The sequence below is a fragment of the Rhipicephalus sanguineus genome, chromosome 11 (assembly GCF_013339695.2).
Source record: "Rhipicephalus sanguineus isolate Rsan-2018 chromosome 11, BIME_Rsan_1.4, whole genome shotgun sequence".
NCBI lineage: Eukaryota > Metazoa > Arthropoda > Arachnida > Ixodida > Ixodidae > Rhipicephalus > Rhipicephalus sanguineus.
The window spans coordinates 80333575-80349289 of NC_051186.1; the positions used below are offsets into that span (position 1 = coordinate 80333575).

At 44.4% G+C, this 15715-nt stretch overlaps 2 protein-coding genes across 12 annotated transcripts in view; both read left to right on the forward strand.

Moving 5' to 3' along the window:
- Nucleotides 1-15715, forward strand: part of LOC119375196 (GRB10-interacting GYF protein 2) — a 676837-nt gene that overhangs the window by 75531 nt on the left and 585591 nt on the right. The window lies entirely within an intron of this gene.
- Nucleotides 182-9500, forward strand: LOC119374445 (ubiquitin-like modifier-activating enzyme ATG7). The gene is given in 5 exon segments (XM_037644542.2): nt 182-471; nt 5585-6121; nt 6458-6728; nt 6730-6938; nt 6940-9500. Coding segments are annotated over 5 exon segments (1740 nt in total). The 5' UTR covers nt 182-229; the 3' UTR covers nt 7421-9500.

The window sequence follows — 15715 nt, forward strand, 5'->3', positions numbered from 1 at the left end:
GTCTCCGTAGCCTGTGTTGCTCTGGGACTTTAAACCCCTCACTAAACTCACTAAGGTAGCTGTTTGGGCTTGTTGATTTGGCTTGATACAGGGTGAAAGCGCATAAGGTGCCTGCCCGATTAAGTGCCCCCATACTGAATTTTGCGCTCATTGTTCTCTCGGGTTCTCTTTCTTTGCAGATTCATGTCCACTGCACGGTCTACTCTACCTGCCCAACAGCTTGGCCGACATGAAGAAGATGGACAAGTCCGAACTGTTGCGTGCATCGGGTGAGCGTGCATGGGCTGCTGCGTGTGACGGCCGGGCCATCAAAGACCCGAGCCTCCTGAACCGTTTCGTGGCGCTCATCTACGTCGACCTGAAGAAGTACACCTTCTGCTACTGGTTTGGCTTCCCCGTCGTGCGCCTGCCTGAGGAAGTGACCCTTGCCAAGCCACCACAGCGCCTCGGTGACGTCTTCAATAGCAGCAGGTTTGAGATTTCACCAAATAACTGAGATTTCTATTTAAAACTGTTCTCAATGGGGTTCACTCTGCGCTTATATAATACAGATTTCTACACATGCTGCGTCTTTTTTACTAAATTTATATGGAACACTAGTTTTTATTTTTAGGTACAGGAATGATGCCTATTGCACATTGTCAAAATACACCGAGCAAACTTGAAAAGTTTGCCCAGCATATTTCCTTTCTGTCGGAATGACAAAGCAATAACACTCATCGTGCAGTGCGTTAATATAAGTCGCAGTTTCAACCAAAAGGCAAAGCTTTGTTGACGATAGCAATGCATTAGATGACTAAATGAGGTAGGGATCATAGCTTTATTGGCTGTATAAATTCCCATAATTATTCACTCGCTAATTGACATTGACCTTGGTGTCACAGGTGCAAAAACAAATCTCGCTCAATGACCACTGACACTTAAACACACTGGCAGCATTAGGAGTGCTGGTAGCAAGCACTCTGTGCCAGCTCTCATTTCATTGTGCCTCCAGAAACTGAAATTGTGTGACCTCACACATTGGGCACACATAACTTTAAGCCACTAGCTATGTTGGCTCACCCCATGGCTCACGGCTCACCCCATGACACTTTTGCCCATGACACAGGTTACTTTTCAGAATAAACTTCTTGTCATATGAACCATATAGGAGATACTCACCTCTTTCGCCCTTCTCTTTCCACTTGTGAACTGTTAGTAGGGGTAAAACATAACTGACAATACATGTCAAAATCACTTTCAATGCCATTAAGAATCCCTTAACCATTCCTAGGTTAGAATATGGCTATAAATAACCAAGTGTGTTGTACCACTCTGCAAAAAACATGTATGATTAGGAATCGATCGAATAGATGCTGTAATGTTGCAGAGTTACAAGCATCTGATTATCATTAACATTGCAAGTCCCTCTTTCACTTATTCCTTTGCTGCTGCTCCGTCGGCCAGTCTCTGCTCCTTGCCATTTGCTACTCCACATGAACCCTACGTCACTACCTCATGCATTTCGAAGTACTTTCCATTTCCAGTTACAACTCCAAGCCGTGCTCCGCGCTGTTGCTACTGTGCTGACCCTTGCTTCTGAGAAGCTGTGCTGCTATGGGCCCTCCATTGCACGTACATCTGGAAAGGCTTGCTAAGATGATAGATTGGTTCAGCAATGTGCCTTACCAAAGCACCATTGTAGGATATGAAGAGTCACCACCCTCTCTAGATTGGAGTGGTGGTGTAGGTTGGTGTGGGAGTGGTGGGGGGGGGGGGGGTTGTGCTGTGTTCGCTATTGGTTTCCAGTCGGGGCTTTTGCAGCTGACTGCCAAAATTAGGTGCTTCCCACTCATTGCAACACCACTGTCATGCTGTGTTCTTGTGGCTAATACGAACCCTAGACAAAATTCTAGTAGAGGGCAAGTGGTGTGGCATGTGAAAATCGGGAACTGTAGCGTGCAGACCACATGTGCATAAGCAAGCAAACACAGTGAGGTGAAGATGCACACTAGCAGACAAACCAGAAGTAACAGCTTCTCATTCCACCAATCAACAGCGTCTGCCAGTGGTGACATCACGATGCGTTCTGTAAAGCCCAGGAAAAAAGCGCAAGATTGGTTTTTGAAACTGTGGCGTTTCTGCTGCTCAAAGTGCTGTCGCTTTCATCATAGATGTTTTCAACAGCATATTGCATTGTCTATTTAAATGTGTATAAGGATGTTGGAGGACATTCACTCGCTCTTTTAAAGGGGCCTTGCAGAACTTTTCCAAGTAATCATCAAATGACCTCAGTATGGGAGCTTAATGCCTCACGAATCGATTGCTGCAAGAATTTTTTTATTCCATCAAGTACAAGCAGAGTTACAGGGATTCATCACATGCTTTAAGCACTTTCTCCTTTTGTCTCTACAAGTGTGTGGAAAGCTACTCAGAGAGAATGACAAAGGGCCAAGAAGCTACATCAGCATGTGTCGTGACCTGGAGCGCTTTCTCTTCTTTAAATGTGTCAGCTTGCTTCAGTTTGGTTACAAGCGTCGTAGTGCCACTACTGTGGGCATGCGGAAGTGCCCTGTAGCAACCACAGTAACTAAGCAGTGCAAGAATGCTCAAATCAGCCAATGATCATATCCTTCTCTCCATTGACACCCCTCTGATGACATTGATTTGCTGTGAGAAGAGTGAGCGACTTCTAGCTGTCTTTGAACGGTAAATATAAGTTCCCTGCCTTTTGCAGTGCTGTAATATGTGGCTTACATGTTCACAGGAGCCTCAACTACCGACCAACAGCATTTTCTGACCATGTTCAAGAAGTGTTGCGAGGCCCTTTTAACACACAAAGTATCGCCTGTGGGCTTGGCCACTGTTCTTCACAGCTACCGACTGCACCGTAGCCCCCTCATGTTGCTTTACAACACAGCAGTGGTGCAGCAGTGTTTCCTGAATGGCACCATTGTGCATGCACCTCTGTGAACTTGGTTGTCACGTATGGACAATGATATCTTTTGGTCCTCAACCAATGCAGTCGATTGCTGCTTCCTGGACCAACGTTGTTCTTGTTTTCTGCTGGACTTATCAGCCACAAGAACTCCACGTAGGTGTTTAAAATGGTCAAGAACATTGTTACATGAGAACCATTTCACAAAATCACCTAGTTAAGGCATAATACAAAAATGCCGTATTTTCTCGTATATAACCTGCACCAAAAAACGGAAAAAATGTGTTTAGGAGGGCTCACCAGCTCCAAAGCAATGCAGATTTGAACTTCTTGTGTCCATAGGTGACAGCACTTACACACCACCGAAAGGAGGGAAGTTAGAGTACACTCTAGGTGTGTAAATCTCACCAGGACATGAAAGTTTTAGTCATTCCGTATGCGAAAAGTAGCGCTTCTTGAAACTTGCCCGGAAATACCTCAAAACACAGTGAACGCTTTGTCTAAAACCCTTCCTGGTTTTTTCGCTAGCTAAGCCATAGCAAATGCGATGCAGGGTCTTCGGCTTTGTCCTCCTCGTACCTTGGGGTGTAAGCCATTCCCTCCAACTTCTCCGTTTCGCCACATGCTCCCGTAGTAACCCAAACAATGGCTAATGACCTGTCTTCACAGTTGTCTGCTGCTTATTGTAAGAGGACGTTTTCATTGGACGTTTTGAGCAGCCGGTTTCGAAAAAATGCGACGCACAGGTGCACTGAGGTGACAATTTGAGTAAACTTTGCACTGTGCGTAGAAGTTACTCGCCGCCACCGATCACAGCACATCTTCCTCGCTTCGTTCTTTCACTTCGTGATAGAGCACTGCACGAGATTCGGCTTACACAAAAGCCCAGTTACCCTAAAGCCCCAGCGACGTACACTGCAATGAAGAGCGGGCACAGCAACGTCAGAGTAGAGCGTAATATGTGTGTTTTCATTAAACTTTCTGAATGAAATGTCATTAAATAGTAATTACAACGTACTAGATTTATTATTTTTACACAGAACCAGCTCACCGCGATTCACAACAGACTGTGCTGTAAAAAGCAACTTTTATTTAAATTTTTCTTTTTTTGAGCACGGCTTACGTTGCTTTATCTCTGAAACAGTTTCACCTGCTGTTTTGCCAACTAGATAACTAAGGATCATAGATGGAATAGCTACTTTGAGAACATTACATTTCAAAGAAAATTTAAAGATCCGAGAGCTTTGTGCACTTCTCCCTGTTTTATAATTGAAGAAAAACAAGTTAACTTAAAATTCTTGTGTATGAAAACCTAATGTTGTTCGATGGCACAAAAACAGATTCATAGTAACATGTGAAATTATATATATATATATATATATATAGGACGACAAACGTGCGAAACAAGCTTTACTAACGTTCCGGCAGGAGGGCCTGCCTTTGTCAGAGTGAATGGCATACTATTCACTCTGACAGGGTACAGTAGGAACTGAAGCTAGCTTTTAAAAACATGTTGTAATTAAGCACATTTTCCAGGCTCTTGAGGGCTTGGCCTTTCATTTGGCACTAAAAAGCAGCAACTGAAAATTTTCGTGTCGGTGCCCCTTTAACATCCCAAGTGTCTCAGCCTATCAGAGGCGTCATAGTGAAAGTCTCCAGCTAATTTTGATCATCTCGCTTTCTTTAACGTACACTGAAATCACAGAGTACATGGGCCTCTGGAATTTCACCTCCGTCAAAATGCAACCGCCGCATCTAGGGTTGAACCCGCGCAACTGTAGGGGAAAACCTGGCTTAATTAAATGTACGGTTTTATCTAGGAGCAAGTTTGCACTTACAAGAGGAATAACTGAGGCAGCCACTATATCATGTGCGGGTCAGAATTGTATCAGTTGCCCCGTAAAAGCCTTGTGCGATGAAGAGTTGAGCTTCGTAGATAAGGTGTGATAGCTATATGAGAGGAGCCTGTGCACAGGTACGATCTTGTTTTTGTCAGGTGTTCAGTATAAACGGCCGTGCACGTGCAAAATAAACATTTTGTTGAAAGTCAGCGCTGTGTATGTCTGCTCTGTGTACCCCTCTTTGTCCCCGTCAGTTTCTGCACTGTTGCTCTCCACTATGTGCAACGGGCAAGCCCACTGTGCTCAACTTTGCCAAGAACGTTTCACCGAAGTAATTCTTTGTCAACTTCGAATAGAGCACATGCACATCACACGCAGTTATTAAAATAGGAGGAACAACCAACATGGAATCAATGCCATGAACCATTAACTGTAATACACATTTAAATTATTTGTCCACATGTCAGAACGCACGTAGACGAAAAAATTTCTATGTATTGTGCAATTTACACATACCACTTGATTCAATGCTAACTTTAGGAGATGATGCACTGGTGCCTCTTACTGACGTGATGAGTCTTTCAATGAAAGGGATTTTTTAACTGAGTGCTTGCTGCATTTATTGGTAAAGTTTGATTGCCCTGTGGCTGGCACACCTTAGCCGTAGTTGTTTTTGTGCCATTAAACTCAACTTTTTACTAACTTGTTCCTAGTTGTGCCATTTTCTTTCCATCTTTTTGTTATGCTATGAGTGCTCATTGTGGAAATGAGCATATTTAAATTAGGTGCAGTGAAAGTGTGAGCCATGGCCGTTGTTTCTTGTCAGGCTGGCTTCCCTGAACACCGCGTATACGACCCTGGACACACCCGAGAAGCGGGCCGCCTTTCTTGTAGTGCCAACGGGAGAGGAGGTGCAGATTCGGCCCTTGGAAGAGCTGCCCACACTGGTGGCTGACTCTAGACCTTTCTACCTGGCCTTCTCTGACCCATCCACGTCACCCACTCACCCGGGCTGGCCACTCAGAAACCTCTTGGCACTGGTCATTCACCGCTGGGGCGACTCGCTGTCTCGGTGCAACGTGCTGTGCTACCGGCGGGAGGCTCGCCACGGGCACGTGGACAGCAGCCACAGCCTCGTCCTCGATGTGCAGCTGTGCACCAGCGTAACTGCCAAGGACAACAGTACACCCATGTACGTCGGTTGGGAACGCAATGCGGCGGGCCAGCTGGGGCCCAGGACTGTGGACTTGAGCGCAAGCCTGGACCCAGCCAGGCTGATGGAGAATGCACTTGAGCTCAATCTGCAGTTGATGCGGTGGCGGCTGGCACCGACGCTCGACTTGGAGACCGTGGCATCAACCAAGTAAGGAGGCTTTGTCTCTCACTGAAACAGTGGTGGTATCTACTGACAAGTGGTAGTTCCTACAATTGCAGGCAACAGTTATGTTATCAAGGTGACAGTGCCACGCTTTTAGTACTAGCAGTTAGCAACCGTAAGATTGTAAGCTTATCAGCTCACACTTCACATAATTAATATTCGACTAATTCAACGTCTGACTTGCATACAACGAGTATTTTTGACACGAAATGCATGTACATTTCACAGTGACTGGCAGTAGAATAATGGATGAGCAAAGACTGTGTCTGTGTCTTAAATATGTTAATATATAGTGTGTTGAAGCACTCTTCACCCATGCAGGTGCCTTCTGCTGGGTGCTGGCACCCTGGGCTGCAGCGTGGCCCGGTGTCTGATTAGCTGGGGTGTACGAAACATCACATTCGTGGACAATGGCGTAGTGTCGTACTCGAACCCGGCACGCCAGTCGCTGTACACTGCGCGGGACTGCCGGGATGGCGGCCGACCCAAGTGTGACGCCGCTGCCGAGGCTCTGCACGCCGTGTCGCCCGCGGTGCATGCTCGGGGCGAGAACCTGCGGGTGCCTATGGCCGGCCACAGCGTGCCCAGCGCAAGCCGAAGAGCACGTGCGGGCTGACGTCCGGAGGCTGGAGGCGCTGATTGCCGAGCACGATGCCATCTTCCTGCTTCTCGACACCCGCGAGGCCCGGTGGCTGCCAACCGTGGTCGCAGCCGCGCAGCGCAAGATCGTCATCAACGCGGCCCTGGGCTTCGACACCTTCCTCGTCATGCGCCACGGCGTTGCACTAGGCGAGGCCTGGAGACAACGGCGAGAAACTGGGCTGCTACTTCTGCAACGACGTCGTCGGGCCAGCCGACTCGACGCGCGACCGCACACTCGACCAGCAGTGTACAGTGACAAGACCCGGCGTTGGCGCCATTGCTGGCGCCTTGGCCGCCGAGCTCCTGGTGGGCCTGCTGCAGAGCCCCTTGAAGGGACGGTGCCCCGCATCGGACGATTCCGAGGCCTCCAGCGAGAACCCTCTCGGACCTGTCCCGCATCAGATTAGAGGCTTTCTGGCTCGGCACGTGTACATGACGCCCACATGCGCCGCCTTCCCCATGTGCACGGCCTGCTCCCAGCCGGTGCTCGACGAGTATGCCCGTCGGGGCTGGGAGTTTGTGCTGCAAGTGCTCAACGACGCTGCCTACCTGGAGCGGCTGACGGGACTGAGCCGGCTGCACGAGGAGACGGACCTCGATCAAGTCTGGGCACTGAGTGATAGCGAGGAGAGTACATCGTAAAGAAGCTGTGTGTGCACCACCACCACGGCTAGCACATTTTGCAGAGTCAAACAAATGGCAGGAGAGCGATTGAAGACTTACGGCTTATTTAAAGTTGTTGTTCGCATCCACGTGAAGTAGTGTTCTTTTTCTTGCTGCATGACAAACTCGCTCAAGCTTGAAATCCTGCTCATATTGTTGCAGATGATTGTGAGGCAGTAAGTGCTCTTCGTACATTTGTGTGCATGTAGCGTGGGTTCCGTTTGTGGCACATTTGATCATCTGTAATATTTTGTCCATTACAGTTGCTCATTTTACCTGTAGTGTGCAGTTATTCGCTGACTGTATCTATAATTAACGTGAGAGTTGATGGAACCGTCTATTGTTGTGATTAGTGAGTACATATTTATTTGAGAATGTGCCCTTTATGCAAGTGATGTAACTTTAGGGCAATCGAGTGGCGAAGGAACCTGGCTGCTTGTTTGAAAGGGATTGCGCGAAGAGGCACCTGCCGTGCACCATAACAGTGTGCAACGTGAAAGTGTTTCTTTTTATGCTTTGTCATGTCATGAACTGTCTCAGAAAATGTGCTGAGTGCTGTGGAGAATCACTGCTCATTTGGAGTAGCCCTGCTTGAAGTGAGCTTTGGTGGTCTTCTTTAATGTGTTTCTGATTGTCGCAAGCTTTCTATGAGAAAGCTTGGTATGCCACTGAAAATAACTATGATGTGCCACAGAAGTTTTTAAGTGGCATTATTGGCCAAGGAAGGCATGTGTATTGCAGTGAGCTGTGTAACCTTCTCTAGTGTATTGTTGCAAGAAAACAGGAAATTAAGTGGTCGATGCACGAAAATGCAACACAATTTCGAGGCATTGCCAAAGGGACATATTTTTGTATCCTAGGCGTGCAGTCTTAATGCTCCTTGCACATTGAAGCCAGAAACACGTATAAATTATTTCCGTTTGGTTTTAAAGGGACTCTAAAGTGAAGCAGTGAATCGGTTTAGATTGACAAATTGTGCTCTGAGAACTTTAATGTCGTTAATTTAACCATCATTGTTTTACTGATAGAGGAGAAAATCAAGGTCAAATTATTATTTATATCGCACCAAAATCTCAGTGTGTGATGTGAAGGATTTCAAAGCGTATTTTTCGTATTTTGGCAACATTGTCTTAACGAAATTTCCTGATACGTGGTATGTTAAGTCCGTGGCCCCCTCAGAGGACAATGTAGGTACTTCATTTTTACTGATCAGGAACTACGCAGGACCTAGTACACGCCGTCAAATTCTATGACTTACTGTACTTGGAGCGGAAATTTCAAGGTGGCATCACCACCGGCGTTTTCCTTCCGCATGTTTTCTCGCTTACAAAGTGTCTTCTTGCGGCGAGCGCTGTGATTTTGGAATAATGAGACACCAGTTTACTAGTATGGGAAAAATCTTTCTTTTCTTTAGTGTCCCTTTGAAGCTTTTGCCCGTCAACATCTGCAAACCAGAGTGACATTATCATGACCAGTCACATATTTGGTGGGTTTTGCGAACTCTGCACCTTGCATGTGCAGCCAAAATCAGTCAGAGTTCCTGGATGACAATTCACTCATTGTTTACGCTCACTACATGCAACTGACAGCAGGCAACAGAGCTGCTGCCAGTACATCGCAAGTTTTTGTCCCCGTGTGACTTGAACTTTCATCAGACTGTGTTGACATGTCACTGTGAAACCATCCCCACAATACCGAATCCAAAAGTTGTCTTTAAGGTAGTAGTATTAAAAACAATTCTATGCATTCCAAGGCACCACTATACTGTTTTTAAGGTTCTCAACACTAGTGTTTTTATTTAGAGCAGCAATACAAAAATTTCTGAAATTCGTGTCGCTTCTCCTTTAAAGTACAATTATTTAAGGTAGTAAATTTCAAGATGCTCATTAAACTCTGAAAATTTAGTCAATTCACTACAATGACCAAAACATATGTGCCCTGGTACATAAGCTTTAATAGGGGCAGTGTAAACTTCCCAAAACACCACAGTGCCAATGTAGAAATGAGAGCGTATCGAGAGTCCTATTTTTTGTTATATGCAACGTGAAGCCAACATATAAAAAAGGAGATTATTATTATTCATAGTTTTTGACTGAACTGCAGTAATTCTCAGATCAGAGGAAACGAAAGAGGACGAAAAACGACATGCCACTGTTGGGAACTGAAACTACAGCCTTTGCACAACGCATAGTCCAGTAGTTGATACAATGATTAAGGTAATGGAACACGCATCTATTCTGCTTCCAGTAGTTCCTTAATTGGAACAATTGTGCCTAATGTAATTCACATTAATTTGCTGCTTCTTCTTCTGCGTTCTCCTACAATGTGGCAGTAGAAAAATTTATGCCGCTCAGTCCTATACGCGAGCAAATTAGGGTCCCCCAACTGACAGATAAGTGCCCTCTCAATGATGCTGCGTGGCATTACAGCTACGTTGCATGGTAGACCAAGCTTCTCCAAATAAGTTCTATGACCAGAAAAAAAAAGGTAGAGGATTGTTGCTTTAGTACATAGACTACTGTATGGATGCATTCCAAGTGCCGCCATGTTGGGCTGTTAAATGGACACTTAAAGAGAAATAATGAATCGGTTTAGATTGATAAATTGTATTTTGAGAACTATAATGTAGTTAATTTCACCATCATAGGTGTATTAATAAAAGAGAAGATCAAGTTCAAAGTTTCATTTTTAAATTTCGCACCAAAATCTCCACGTGTGACGTCACGGATTTCAAAGCGTATTTATTGTATTTTGGCGTCACTGGCTCAACAAAATTTCCTCAAACTTGGTATGTTAACACTATGGCCCTCTCAGAGGACAGTGTACTTCATTTTTACCGTTAAGGAACTACGTAGGCCCTAGTTGGTGCCGTCAAAATATGCGACGTCACGGCGAATGGTGCGAAAATTTCAAGGTGGCGTCACCACCCACATTTTGTTTTTACGCGTTTTCTCGCTTACTAAGCGTCTTCTCACAGCAAGCGTGGCGTTTTTGGTATCGGGAAAGAGTAGTTTACTAATACGAGAAAAATCGTTTTGCTCTGCTGCAGTAAACTCATACGCATGAAAAGTTACACAGATGCTTTTGGCGTTTTATGACCTTGTTAATATGACAGCACAATATGCGATGCGAAGAAATCGTTCGTCTAAAAGCCCGAGATGGCGGCACCCATTGATTGAACATAAAATCGTTTATTTATACCTCTCTCTTGCATGTCCTGAGTGCACAGCTTGTCCCAATTGTGTATACATATATTATCTATTTCATTTTTTCTGTGTATGTAATTTTTATGGCACTGTGTTTGAAATGTTGAATGCAAACCAAGCAATATCTCCTACCAGTTTTGTCCAAACTTGTGGTGCTTGAGGCATATTTGTTGCTAAGGCTCGCTAAGCTTGAACCCATGGTGATATATACTCCTGCAAAATGTGACAGCACCACAAGCTGGTGAATTTAATACTGCAAATGTGCAAATCTATGCTTCCAACTGAATATGCATGCAAGTTGAGAGAAGTTCAGACTGCTGCTTGAAGTGTCACTCATGCTTTTTTTTTACTCAACCATGAATACTCCTGGCCATGCATGCACTGTGGCGCCAGTGTCTGAGCCAGTATATGGATTAAGTCTCAGTGATACAGATTGTGCAGTGAAGCGTTGATATTCATGTCACCCGGGAATTTGTACAGTCAAAGTAAGCACGAATAAATTACCTAAGTATAAATATGTAGTTTCTGGTTTTTGTTTGTCTTTTCATTGAAAAAGAGTCCCTTTTCTCGTTTCATTTATTTGTACTGTCAGACAAATATCCGTAGAGGAACAAAATAACAATTACATGACAAGTATAGTAACACAAGGCAGAACTTAAACTTTGAAGTACTTTTGGGACATTAAACCGGATACATTAAAGTAATTAAACTTTGAAGTAATAAGGTTGCAACGGTAATCACGGCGGAAGGTCAGAAAATATCAGACCCTTGATTTCATTGAGGAAGCTGTTGACAGAAGGAGATGTTTACCACAGCCTCGGGCAACATTGTAACCTTAAGAAATATACGCTATTTAAAACATTCATTTCACACTAGCGGAAGGTAATGAACATGTTCTGCCAGCTAAATCGGTAGGTAGGCACTTGGATGCATAAAACTGTGCACAAGCGTCTGCACTAATGGAAAGTGTGTTTGTCACACAGCAAGCTTCGTTTCTCTCTACTTTTTCTGTCTTTTTTGTCTCTGTCCATTTCTGTTTCTTTCTTTCCTATATATATATATATATATTTCTTGCTTTATCTGTCTTTCTCTATCCTTTTCTCTTTCTGACTATATCTTTCTCTCCATTTCTCTCTTTCTATGACGTGCTTTACTCTCTCCCCTCATCCTCGATTTCCTTTCCCACCCTCTTGTCAACAATCCCCGCCTCCATCAAGACATTTTTTTTCGCCAAGAATTTTTCTCTTTCTGTCTATTTCATTCTTTCTCTCTCTCTCTGTACTCGTTCTCTCGCCCATCCGAGTTATTGCATCCCACGCCGGACAAACTGGCGCAGCGGGAAAGCGCACACCGGGCGCAACATGTTCGGGGAGTGAAGCAGAAGAGGAAGAGGACGAAGAGAGCGCGTTCTGGTCTAGTTATTGCGCTGCACGCACTAGAAAGGTAGAGGCTAGAGTTACTGTATATGGCTTCCAAAGGAGCCATATACAGTAACTATAGTACAGGCCATTCATGATGATGATAGTTTGTGTGAACACGTAACGTCATAACAAAAGAAACCATAACAGCTCCGCTGTAAAAGTCTGGGGACCAAAAAAAATTGGTTTCTATTCATTAGCACCTTTCCCATCCGCATGATTTGTTCCTTCAGTACAACTTCAGTGCTCGTGTTCCTAGAAATGCCCCACCAACTAGCCCAGCCATTCGCAGTTCAAAAGTCCCCTTATCGGGAGTTCCATTTTCCAAGAGGCCAAGCCAAAGGACAGGTGAGGTGGTCTATTTGTAGGAGTAGCTGCTTTATTATCAACAGTGGACATTGAGTGCAACATAATCACAAGAAATTTAGTTAGCATTTTGCTCGCACATCTGACAACCAAACAACAAATATGACAGAAAAGCAGAATGATTGGTGAAGGCGAACAAACACATAGTGTAATTCCACATTACCTAGTGGAAATAAATTGCAAAAAGAAGTCAACACATTGGCTACATTTGTAGCTGTGAAAGTAACTCCAGATATTTTTTTTTCACCTACTGCTGCTGCTGTAACGAGTTGCCTGCCTCTGGTAGATACTCAAGATAAAAACGTTTTCAGTCCTGCTTCTGCTGAAAAACTGCTCTGCCAATTGTTTTTTGCGTACTCACCACAACAGGTTTGGTTAACCTTCAAGTTCTGCTTCATCTTCACCGTCATGTATACAGCTGGCTGGCAGCAATGCTTATGTTTTCCACGCTTATGTTTTCTTATGCTTACCTATGTTTTCCACGCAGCGAGCAACGTCAATGTGAACACACTGAAAGTATAAGAAAAAATGTTGCGTAAGAAACAGAATTTACAATAAAAAATGATGGCTACCTTACCATACTGATTTATCCTGGATTCTCTTTCTCAATTTATTACACTCATTAAAATAGAAATGAGATGCTCGTTCCCATACCGACATAAAGGAGATCTTCTTTGACAGTGTCATCACATTCCACATCAAGTGCGTCTTTGTACTCAGCTTTTCGGCGGGTCCTGCTAATCATGCATGCGTGAAGCAGTTGGCAGTAACACCAGCTTGCCTTGGTGCTTCAATGAGAAGGTGCACTCGACGAGGTGTGTCAGCATTGTACCACTGATTGTACTCCTCTCCCTGTTACATGCAGCTAAGGACCCCAATCTGCATGCTGAATAGATTTTAGCCCCATGACCAGGGCCAAGACTTGTTAGGAAGTGGCAGCACAAAGACACAACGACAAAAAAACACAGTGGAGTTCAACGCCACAGGCACTGAACTCCAATTGTCCATGTGTTTTTGCATTGCCACTTTCTAACAAGTCCACTAATGAACCAACTAGCCCAAACCAAAGTACTACTGTTCACAAGAATGGGCTTTGTTCTCTGCAGATTGATACGTCCATGCCAGAAATCCAGCTGGCAAAGATCACGTCTGGTCTTCCTTATTTTCAATTCGATTCAACCTGCTACGTCCAAATTGTTAGGTCCTTACATTTAATTATTTTGAAGAGGGGTGACATTAGGTGCAGCAGTGCACAGTTTATGTTGTGATTTGTTTCATAATGCAAAGGACTGTATTCACCATACTTTGGAGGTTGACATGCAAATCATTTGCCGAAGCTTGAAGTGTATTGCGCATTCATATTCACACGTACATTGAGTGAAATACTGACCAACTATGAACACGTACGGAAACAGAATGGGGTAGGTAAAAGAAGCTTTGCTTGAAAAGGCAGCAGTGGCTTTTTTGTATTTCCTCGTGTGTGGTTGTGTGTACGTGGGTGTGTGTTTTCAGTGTTTTGTCGCTTTGAGTTGATCTCAGCTGATATGCTATCTAGGCAGAATAAGATTTGGAAGAGGCTTTATTCTCAGATTCCAGTGGCCTCATCAGTACCATGCCTAGGCACTGGCCAAGAACCACAGCATTCTGGCGGCATCGGTGACCCGTCCATAAAAGAAAAATTTCCTACGAAATACACTCACTGGACGAATTTGGAGGGCATTGCTGCCACTGGTTTGTTTGCGAGTCCTTAGTTGGAAGCGACTGTGAAGAGATTTAGACTAATAGGAATTTCCAATGCCATGTATGGTGCCAATGGTGACATGGGCAACAAAAATGCTCACAAAGAGAGTGTAAGCATGCAGCAGTGACAGTGAAGGCCAACATGAATAGCCATGTGCATAAATGAATGAACAACGGTATAAGGATAACAATCGTTTTTGGGGTAGTAGCTGGGCATGAATTTCATAAGCGTAGTTTAGAGAGAAATTTTACCAGAAATTATAGTCTCACGTAGGGACTGCACTCGAGGAAAAAAAAGTCAGACCAGCTCCGCTTAGCGGACACTGATGAAACAGCGAAGCTGGTGGCATTCCCTTCATCAGGCTAACGCATTTCTATGTTTTGCAAGTCTTTCAGATGTGGCGTATCACTGCTCTTTATTAAACACTCTTTATTAAGCTTTGAGGTGGTAGTATAGCCACGACATTTTATAACCACAAGGTATCGCATGACAGTGGTGTGACTGTAGTAACGCACACGCCATTCGTTGGGCTAACTGTTGTCGTCTTCCTTTTTAGTGGAAGTTGTGTGTAGTGGGATTTACGCGATTTCTGTGGCACATACGCGTTTACGATGATGATAGGTTTCTGATAGGCTGCACAGATTTTTGCAGCACATACCCGTTTGTTCGGCTAACTATTGCCTTTATTTTCAGTGGACCAGTAGTGAGTAGTGGGATTTACCCAATGTCTGTGGCGCATACCCGTTTACGACGCCCACAAGCGTTACCACGGATCCCGGACATGAAAGGCTCAACCAAGAACAGATTCGCTGTTAGAAGATTGCGAATAACCTTCAGCAGGAAAAATTGACTAGGCCCGAGGAGACATCATGGAAATTCCGAGTCGACAGCGCGATCTTGTGGAGGAACTTGAAGCTGCCACTAGCGCTCAATTTGTTATTAACGCGACAGCACTAAAGAGCTCGCGTCGTAGAAACTCTGGTGTCGGCATCGTTGGTTGTGAGCGAAAAATCGGCGTTGTCCGTGACTGAAAAATCGAGGAAGATGCAAATAAAATAAATAATAAAAACATTCAGTTTGAGTTAGAATCGAACACAGGCCTTCTGTGTGGCAAGCAGGTGTTCTACCACCAAGCCATGCCATTGTTTTTCTTTCTTATTGCCTGTTTTTGACATGTAACAAACAAACACAAGAGGAAACATTATTTACAATACAAACACTGTTTGCATAGAAAAGAAGAGAGATCAATAGAAAAAAAAAGGAAAAGACCAAACTGGGACTAATGAGGACACTTTAAAACTCCTTCATTTGTTAAAGGAGCTCTACACAATCTAACCAATCGGGAACATCTCCAAGAAGTTTTTGTTCTTCAACAAAATGGGTTATTATGCTCTCTTTGAAGTATTGACATGTTGATGGGTGTCCACGTCAGCGTACTGTATGGCCATCCTGCACTTCTATATGCTGTGGAGTGTAATCAACATTATTAGATCGAACAGTGCCCCGTCATCACTTTCAACAGAGAGATACCGAACACCACGGA